General features: G+C 35.1%; 1 protein-coding gene across 3 annotated transcripts; it reads right to left on the bottom strand.

The window, feature by feature from the left end:
• Positions 1–1256: 1256 nt before the first annotated feature.
• On the bottom strand, positions 1257–7012 carry LOC105764902 (trehalose-phosphate phosphatase A). 3 transcript variants are annotated; one of them, XM_012583697.2, is made up of 13 exons: positions 6883–7012; positions 4202–4253; positions 3626–4114; positions 3390–3530; positions 3211–3282; positions 2888–3010; positions 2738–2794; positions 2555–2656; positions 2360–2437; positions 2149–2218; positions 1965–2035; positions 1778–1870; positions 1257–1695 (listed from the first exon to the last, which is right to left on the bottom strand). In XM_012583697.2, the coding sequence occupies exons 3-13, from the start codon at positions 3911–3913 to the stop codon at positions 1642–1644; spliced, it is 1149 nt and encodes a 382-aa protein (XP_012439151.1). In that variant the 5' UTR covers positions 3914–4114; positions 4202–4253; positions 6883–7012; the 3' UTR covers positions 1257–1641. The 3 variants fall into 3 exon arrangements, with proteins under 3 accessions (XP_012439151.1, XP_052480927.1, XP_052480926.1); XM_052624967.1 differs by lacking the exon at positions 6883–7012 and adding an exon at positions 4759–5091; XM_052624966.1 differs by lacking the exon at positions 6883–7012 and adding an exon at positions 4400–4507 and having other exon boundaries at positions 4202–4249.
• Positions 7013–9974: the final 2962 nt, after the last annotated feature.

Here is a 9974-nt window from a genome sequence, read left to right as displayed (position 1 = left end):
AGAGAAAGAGAAGAGATTTATATGTCTTGAGCTTGGATTGGTGGTTGTCCAATTTAGCTGGGGAGAGAGAGGTGGTCCCATTAGATCAGATCTGGTGAATGCTATACAGTGAAACAAAGAGGGACAGTTGAAAAGGTAAGGGCATCCCATGCAATGCATGCATGCAGCTGCACCTGGTAGTCAAACTCATTTACTTGCTTTTTGGGGGTTAGGATTTTATATTAATATATATTGCCATTTACAGCAGCATACTATACTACTATACATATAGTTATAAATTATCATCGTATTACTTGTCTTCTCTAGCTTTTGGGTTGTTGCTTGCGTTGCAAGATTTCAGAGAGTAAATTATTTTTCTTCATTAATAATAATAATTTGGAAGCATGAAGACAGCCAATTTACGTGCAATGACCAATGGACACACAGCATTAGGGAATGCCAAGTCTTGAGCATGTTGGTCCTCCTGGCCTGAAAACAGCTAGTTTATGGAAACTGATTTGTGAGGTGTATAAGGCATTGGCATTGGCATCACAAATCTTTACCTTTAAATTAAATGGCAGACATATGTATACGAAATGGAACATGGGTCATGTGGCATGCTGTTGAGATAATCTAGGATTAATTGTCCTTGTACTTGTTCTGATCTGTTGAAAAATGCATCATGTGCTGTGGCTAGAGCTCTAAGTTTGAGAGGCTCCTTAATTAAATTTGTTTTTCCACATCCATCAGGATGGAATGGTTGTTGGGATTTGAGTGTACTCCTTGAATGTTTGTTAGTATCATTGGGTCTTGAATTGCATTGCATTATTCAAACCCTGTCTCCTTTTTATTAGCATTGACAACCAACAAAACTAAATTAAAGGAGCTGCTTCCTTAATTCGATTTAAATGCTATGCTACTTCAAATAATACTCCACATGGTAACTACTAACTATAGACTGACAAAAAGTAAAATGAAAGAAAACCAGCTACCATATGTTACTTATTGTTACACTAGTAGCTAGTTCAATCCCCTGTTTTGTGATCATTGTATTGAAGCAGCTTTTTTAAATGGTGATTTACTGTCACTAAGCTTCATTTCAGCGACTAACTGCTCTACATCACAAGATTAATTAAATTTTCATGTTATGCTGTGAATAATAATAATGAGCAGAAAAAAATTCCCCAAGTTGGTTCACTCAACTTTTGATACATCAAATGACTAATTTCTATCTTAAAATCAGTTGAGCGTATTTCAATTAAAAGAAATATGCAAAATGAGAGAGAAGAATGCATGAAAAATAACATTCCATCAGGAGTCTGTAAAAATACATATAAAAGAATATCCATGCTTAAAAGAATGAAAAAAATATTTAGTGTTGTCCAATGGAAGAGGGCTGCTTTCCGAAACTGAATGCCAAGAATGGGAAACATGAATATTAAATGGAAGCATTCATCACCGGTTACCAGTGAGAAAGATAACTGAAGCAGGAATATACAGTTAAGACAAGAAGCAATGAGCAGCAATGGTAGGCCACCAGGCCTGGAGAAACGCCACCACGTCCACTCCAAAGCCTCCCAGTGTTAACTAGATATAGTAAAATTTTATCTTTATTCTATGCTTTTATCAGTGTATTTTTCTTCTCTATGTTATTTGTTGTATTCAGAGAACACTTGTCTTCTTCCAATTCACCAGTGATTTAAGAAACTCCATCACCTGCATCATTCACAGGCAGAGGCATAATTAATTTCAAACACCAACAATTCCAGTATGAGAACAAACAGATTTGTTTTTATACCTCTTGAGGGTCCCTAAGGGAGAAAAATGCATTGCTCTCCTTTGGAGCGGATGATACTAAAATGCCATATCCCAGATTTCCCTCTCTCAGAACCTGTTTTTAAACCAATGAACTTGTTTCTGTTAATTATTTTTGAACGCATACACAACTCTCAAGAGTGTCAATGGTGTTGTGATTTATATCTTACCTTAAATGCATCTTCGTCTGTCCGGTCATCTCCAACATAAATGGGAAGCACATCATCATGATTACTAAGCCCTAAAGCATTTGATTTTGCTCACAATTAATTCATTATTATGCATGAAAAACAACATATGCCATGACAGTGAAAATAATAAATAATAAGAAGACAGTCTAGAAAACATACTTACCAAGTGATTCAAGTAGAAATGTGAGAGCTTTCCCCTTATCCCAGTTGATCACAGGCCGTACCTCTAAAACCTAATTGCATAAATTTTAAAAAACATAAATGAATAATATTATAAAATAACACAACCAGAAATCACAACATCCATATCTAGCACAAGCCACAAGCAGAAAATGAGTCAAAAATAGGAGAATCATATTGTCTTTAAAGATCACCTTCCGCCCATGAGACAATCGCAGACGAGGGTAGTTTCTGATGACATCATGAACACATTGTGCAACTGTTTTCCAATTCTGGAAACAAATATAAGAATGTGCGCAGAAGTTAATAAAGTACGCAAGGAAAATGGACATGCCACTGAGCATCACTTCCAAAAGATAAATATTTCTTATACCAAGGAAAGTATCTACCTTCTCGTCTACATTACGGTAATGGACAGAGACACAGAACTTATTGTTTTCAACTTTTGCTCCTTTAATTTCTTTGGTGCTGTTAACAAGTGAGTTAAAAACCTGTGATGAATGAAACTCCACGTTAGAACAAAGAGGAAAAGCTGAAGGGCTCAAAGTATGGCACCCGGGAGCCATACATACCTCGTCAATCATAGGTAGGAATTCACTAGCAGGCTGGAATAACTTTACTCCTTTGCCCTGTGCATTAAAGAGAAACAAGATTAAGATATAATTTAAGAGAGAATGTAGAGTCACAGGGAATAAAAAGATACGAGATTTCAAGCCCCAAACCTGCTTATCAGTAGATCTAATGCAGTTAGGAGGATCATCGGACGATTCCCTAACAGGACCCATGATGTCCATTCCATGACTTCCCGCGTAATAGAGATCTGTTAGTCCTACAAAACCATATACCTGAATATACAAAGGCATAGAACAAGATATGGTCAAAACTAAAACCCAACAAAGAGGCAATCAAACACATAAATTAAACTAAATATATTGAAGGTGGCGGTTGGATAAGTACGCATGAAAAACAGTGCCAAGGAAGATGTCAGAATTACTAAAATGCTTTTTGATCAAAAAATTATTAAAAAACTTGATCTTTAAATCACCTTGTCACGGCTTCTTCCACTAATTATTGCTGTTGGGAAGTATTTTGCCACTTTTGCTACAGCAGCTCGCATCTGAATAAATGGCTTTGGTTAGTCTATCATGAGCAACCAAAAAGAGAGAGGAATTTTGACTAAAAGATTTTACATATGGTTTTGTCAGGCAAACCATTTATTCTTACATCAATAGACATAAAGGCAAAATCTGGGTTGTCCACAATTGGTGAAAGAGTCCCATCATAATCCAAAAACAATGCTATTCTCTTGCCTTTGGCAAAATTTGTAATTTGCTCAAAAGATGATAGTGCAGAGGGATACTTAACCTGTAAAATCAGAGAGTAAAGTACATAGAGCAGATCAATAACTCATCCACTTGTATCAAAATTAAACTCGGGTAGAAGTAAAAGAGAAACAATACCATCCATGTGCGATACGCAACATCTGTATCAGTTGATACAATCTCATGGTTGTAATCCCTCGTGCTTGTTTGACGAGGGGATGAGGATTTCATAGCATCCAGCCAGCTGCTGGCACGAACATCATCGAGAATTCCAGTTTTCTTCCTGGGAACAGTTAGAAGTAGATTTGGAGAAAACACTGGTGCTGGGGATGAGTATGGAAACAGACTGGAAGCTACTAATCTTGACTTGCTTATCGGTGCAGGATCAGCCAGAACAGGAGCAGTGTGATTGGATTTCAGGTCCATTTGATCCAGCTTTGTAACACTACTTATAAAGTCAAAGCTAACAGACTCCTCAGCAAACTTTCCACTCAAGTGCAAAGAAGCAAACCTTAATATTCAACCTCAGATATTCTACTCAGCCAACCCTTTTATCATTGAAGAACCACCTCTTTAAAGTTTTCTTGTCAATGCTCTTAAGCAAGCAGTTCATCAAGCATAAGGGACCTGAAAACGGATTTCATGTGTCAAAAGAGACAAATGAAGCTAAAGACCATCACTGTTTTTCAAAAGAACCAGATATAGGAACTGAACCTGTTCGTATCCTTTGGTTACTCTGCTTAAAGCTTATGTAAGCGAACACTATCTGCAGGGAATTGATTTAAGAACTATGATTAATGTACAGATCCAGAATAACATCCTTCAAAACTGAAAATGAACAATGAATAAAGGCCAAGAAGAAACAGTAAACAAATTTGACAAATTCATTATTGGAGGACAATGATACAAAACATGCCTCACGAAACAAATATAAACAATTAACTTCAGAAAACCAAAAGGTTGGGGGCAGAAGAGGTGCAGGAAAACAAAAGATATATCGGTGTCGAATATATGTAGTGCAATTCAGTTGAAAGATGAAAATGCACAAAGATGACATACAGATGAAAATGGACAGCTCAGATTGGGTAGAAGACAAACATCTTATCAGTCAGAACTGGCAAGCAACCACACAACTTGCAAGGAAAGGGACTTTATAAGCATGAAAATTTCCTAAAAAACGCATCGAGACATTACTGAAAAATATAGTAAATTCTACTTTCTATGGCCCTTCACAGCCTCAGATTCCTTTTAAAGTTCAGTCCTTTTCTTACCAGACAGTTAATTTGCAAGGGCAAAAGGTTTGCACTTGACAATAACTTGTGTCCTTATCCTCCTTTTAAGCAACTAGACTGCAATTTTACATGAAATTCCTCTAAAATATCATTGTTGCCAATGAATAGTTTTTCTTGTTCAGTATCACAATGATTTATATTCCATAGCTCAACAACCTTTCCTGGGATATAAAAAAAATCAAAATTGCAGAACCTAAAAACAAATAGAAGCAAACTTGAGCGCTAAACAAAACATACAGGGAATATTTTTTGAAAGCAAAAGCAAGATAAACTAAAAGCCCATAAACATTCTCAATATTTAGGAAAAAAGGCTAATTGATGACTTCATTACTATGCAGAATTACAGATTTCACATACATTAGATAATTGACATCATGAACAGAAAAAGTAAACAAATAATAGCACCACCCAAAATAACTCAAACAGTAACTGTAAGGGGAAAAAAACAAGACAAAAACAATCACAATCACAATCACCTACATCATCCCCATAAGCATGCAAAAGGTAGCAAAGCCTGAAATTACATGAAACCCAAAGAAGTGAAGAGCAGCATTCATTCATAAATAAAGCTGGCCCACGTGAAAAAAATGATATCTGGTACAGCAAAATATAAGTAAATGGTAGTTGCTTGATAAAAATGACGCCTTGCCCCCACTCAGGGAGAGGGAACCAAGTTAAAGGCAACCACACATTACGGGCCTACAGTGAAAATGGGGAAAACACACAATGGACCCCCAAGCACATAAAAGATCCATCAATTGAATTAAAATCATTATTGGAAAACCCAAAACAGAAACTTCAGGTTTCACCATACTCGTGTTGCTATCATACATTCCATCCATCAGCATCAAAATTACCACTAAAAGTATGCAAGACTTATAGTTTATTTTTTTCCAAGATCAGTAACTTGCTGTCATTGTTTAATCAGTACGGTTAAGCATCTTACCGGCTAATTAATCGACTGCGCTACGTTAAACAGATTTTTATTGTCTTTTCTTTTTTCTTCTTTGAAAATTCAACTGTTGAAAAATATCTTTGAGGCGAAAACAAAATGAATATATTATAACATCATTGCAAGCAAACACAGGTAGAAGAGATAGACAAATTGGAATAGACATTGACAGCTTCCGCTTTGCGGTTAGGAAAAAACAAACTGAACGGTCAATCATGTAACGAGCAATTCAAAGAAAAAACAACGAACCAATCAGAAAATTAAGGAATTGATTCTTTTGACCAAAAAAAAAAATCTTGAAGAAAACAGAGCACAAACCAAGTCAATTCGAAAAACAGAGAAAAAGAATTTAATTTGAAAATGTAAGGAATGCACATAAAATCTTTAAATTGGAAACAATCTTTTTCCTTTGGTTACCATTAGACAACGGCATTGAAGAAATACTCTGGAAAGCAGAGATTTTAAAACTCGTCAGATTAAGAAGCGGAAACTGAGCAGCGAACAAAAAGTCAGTCAACGGTACGGTAATTTTTAACAAAATCAAAACAGCTTTCTGAGAGGCAAAAAAAAAGAAAAAAAAGTCAAAACCACACCTAATTTTAAAAACTCGACAACGAAAAAGAAAACGCGTTCAGAAAGGCCGCTCGAGAAATGCAGGAAGCTTTGAGGGCAAAAGGAGCGAAAAGAGAAAACTTGGAAAGAAAGAAAGAAAGAAAACTAATCTACAAATGCACCATTTTACTTGTTCAAGAACGAAAGAAAAGCCGTGATGATATTATAATGTACAAACAAAAGAATAAATTTGCGACGCCGTAATGAAGTAAACCACTGCCTTAGTCTATCTTCTCGACGGCCAAAACGAAACAAAGAAAATGTCAGATTATAATCACCTGAACAGGAGAAGGAATCGCAGAGAAGGAGAATCAAACTAAAAAAAAATCGTATAATACCGAATCGATGTTTAACTCAGATAAGAGATCAAAAGAATTTAAAAGAAATGAAGAAAGAAAAAGAGATGCGTTATGGCCGTTTGGGTATTTATAGAGCTTCGGTTAGGTTCGGAGTTCGAGGGAGTGCAATTAAAAGCAAAACTCTGAGCGATGAGTTGGCAGAATTAGGAACCAAAAATGGAAAAGCAGACGAGAAAATACCTTGTAACTGGTTTGTGTTTCCCCACTTTTGTTGTTTGGAAATGTAAAATGAGAGGAGCGAGTAGATGGGAAAATAAGGGGTGAGAAGCGCGTAATTATAGTCGAGGTTTTAGTTTAGAAGCTGGTTTTGTTGATGTATTTGGTATTATATAATGCGAGTTTGGTAAGTAACAATGGAGGTGGTTTTGAGTTTTGGGGCGAAAGAAAAGGATAAAGAGGGGGCCCACAGGGGATCTTTGATTCTTGACGGAACGCCGGGGGGACACGTGGTGGAAGACTTTGCAGCCAATACGCGTGTGGACACCTGTGATCGACTTGTGTCTGACGTGGCCGCGTTGGAGAGCGGGCCCTGGGCACGGATGTGCTGGACATGTTGTCAGCGTGCCGTCACTTTCAATCACTGCTGGGGTAGGGCGTCGGTCGTGGCTTTAATTTGGGCCAAACATGTGGTCCCACGTTGCAATTTGACGGTGGGCCCACTCATATTACCATCTTCGACCCAGAACGGTAATCCACGCAGCAATTACGTGGGAGAAGCTTTTGGGAAATAATTAAGAAATTACACGCATGGTTTTTGGAATAAGACCGGTGAATGATGAAATCCATCAGGATACGTTGCACCAATCAACTTGATTCGGTGCATTTTTTTTGGCTGGTTAATATTATAATGTAATATTATTTATTATATTATTGGGCTGGTTACATATTTAATTTATTTGAATGGAATTAAATATTTTTATTTTTTTTGTTATAAACATAAATTTGTTCTTTTTATCTTATCATTTGATTGGAAGTCTCAGTTACCACCACGACAATGTCATGCACCGTCCAACAAGATTCATCAAAGATTTTTCGTTTAACATTCATTCTCATAGCAAGTTTGGCCATACCATCCGCTATATTGTTCTTCTATATTGATATATGTATCACACGAAACTCTTCCATCTACTTCAATAAATCCCTCACTCTTCCCCCTAACAAGTTTTGATCTCGAGTCTGACCACTCAATAGGTTAATTGCCTCTATACAGCCTATCTCCAAGACAATTTTCTTAATTCCCTTCTCCCATGCTAGTTTAACTCCCTCAAAAGCCCCCCATAACTCAACTTCACCCCTAGAACCAACATCCCCCATTGTTCCTGGCCATTCCTCCCACCGCAGCAACAAACGAGTCAACTCCTACAGTTGCAACAATATTCCCTAAATATTTTATATTATTTCAAATCACATTTATCAATTTTTTCTTTAACTATACTATATTGAGAATTGAAGTTTATAAATATAGGAAAAGGATTAAAACAGTAATATATAAAATGTTAAATTTTCAAGTTATAACAATTAAGGTTCCACATTTGTCTCAACAAATAATAATTAAGTTTTTCATTATCATATGAGATTCAGTTGTAAAAAAAATAAGTTTATATCTTAAATATAGATAAATTTTGATTTTGCTTTACTATAATTCATATTTATTGTGGTAGAGGTGGTCTAGCGAAGTCCGGTAGTGTAATACCCGATTATTGTGTTGTCATTCTACATAATGGAAGCATCAACGACCGTGTAACATTTATTCGCCTCCCGATTACGGGAGCATGGCCTAAATGTCTTTTATTCAATACAGCATCCATTAAAACTACAAATAATTATTTATTGTTAACAAAAAAAGATTGATTTTGGAAATTATATAAATGTCAATAAGTTAATTAAACCTCCAAGGTTTTGGAAAAAATTAAAAAAATTAAAATATTGTTTAAAAATTCAAAAAAGTGATAAAATTTCCCAAAAATAGAAACTTAGACGTATTAAATTTATGGATTTATTTTATTTTGTAATTTACAAATTAATTGAATTTTAACTTAATTGATGGGTACAGAGGCATTAAAATTTTTTTATTTTTCTAATTAAAAATTAAAAAAAAATAATTTTAAACTTTGTATAAAAAAATTTAATTGAATAATTGTTGGTCGGGGAGGCTAAGAAAGGAAGGTAGCAGTGGGAGCCGGGAATTTAGGTATTAATGACTTTACCCAGAGCAGTCAAAGATGCCGACAGTTCAAAAAGGGAAAGTAAAATCTAAACAGAGAATTGATTGGTTCTGAAGCAGTATTAATATTTGCAATTTGCATCATTAAGAAATGGAATCTTCGATTTCAACGCAGATGTGTATGGTCAACATGTGAACCCAAAGCCCCTTTTTACTTACTGCACTATTATTATAAGCATTTTTATTTTAGTTTCTAGCAAAGCTCACTTGTTTTTTTACTGCAAATTGTAGACTTTTCCTATTTTATAACTCTAATTAAAAAGAAGTTAAACTGTAAAAGTTAAAAAAGGAAGTAAGATCAAGGGCAGTGGGAGACTCACACAAGGACATCCTTTTTTTTTTTACGTAATTATTGTTTTAAATTTTAATAAAAACTAAACATTTTCATAATTCAAGCTTTTTACCTGAATATTATTAAAAATAAATTATTGACTTAAATAATACAAGACTGAAAATCTCTTTCACCTCGATAAATAATTCAGAATTCAAATTATTTTAGTAAAAAAAAAAAAACCCTAGAATTCAAGAGACTATAAATTAAAATCCCATCGAATACCTTTCAAATTTATTATTATTATCAGTCAATTTCTTGCAGTTGCGGTCATATTTATTTACCGTCACCGTCACCGTCACCATCAACATCATCAATTCTGCAAAAAATAAACATAATTGGCCTTTCACGCTAACCAATCGGCATTAATAAATTGCTGGAAGAACAATCAAATCAGCTGGTTGGTACATGCTATAATGTTTAACCAATCAACTCCTTTAAAATCCCACGACTGCGCCACCTTATTCTAATAATTATTTAATGATTAAATTGGTTGAATTTTAACGAAAACTTAACTAAAAAATAAAAAATAATTCCCCATGCTTGAAAGTGAAGCGTCTTATTTTGACGAACAAACTAGGGTTTTATTTAGTAAGGAAGAATCTGAACTGAATCTTCCAACCCTAAACAAAGAAGTTGATGGAAAATAGGTTACACAACACGCGGTGTGAGGTTGGTTTCAATTAAAAAAAACAGCACCCATAATTCCCTGGTACA

The sequence above is a fragment of the Gossypium raimondii genome, chromosome 12 (assembly GCF_025698545.1).
Source record: "Gossypium raimondii isolate GPD5lz chromosome 12, ASM2569854v1, whole genome shotgun sequence".
In the NCBI taxonomy this organism is placed as follows: domain Eukaryota; kingdom Viridiplantae; phylum Streptophyta; class Magnoliopsida; order Malvales; family Malvaceae; genus Gossypium; species Gossypium raimondii.
This window is presented reverse-complemented; position numbering and strand designations above follow the sequence as displayed.

Bases quoted from the DNA above. Each gene is read 5' to 3' on its own strand.
- LOC105764902 (XM_012583697.2), bottom strand. From the start codon at position 3,913: ATGGACCTGAAATCCAATCACACTGCTCCTGTTCTGGCTGATCCTGCA. The intron at 2,438-2,554 runs GTAGATACTTTC...ATTTGTTTCCAG, and splicing joins ACCGTAATGTAGACGAGAAG to AATTGGAAAACAGTTGCACA. The intron at 1,871-1,964 runs GTAAGATATAAA...GTTTAAAAACAG, and splicing joins CAGACGAAGATGCATTTAAG to GTTCTGAGAGAGGGAAATCT.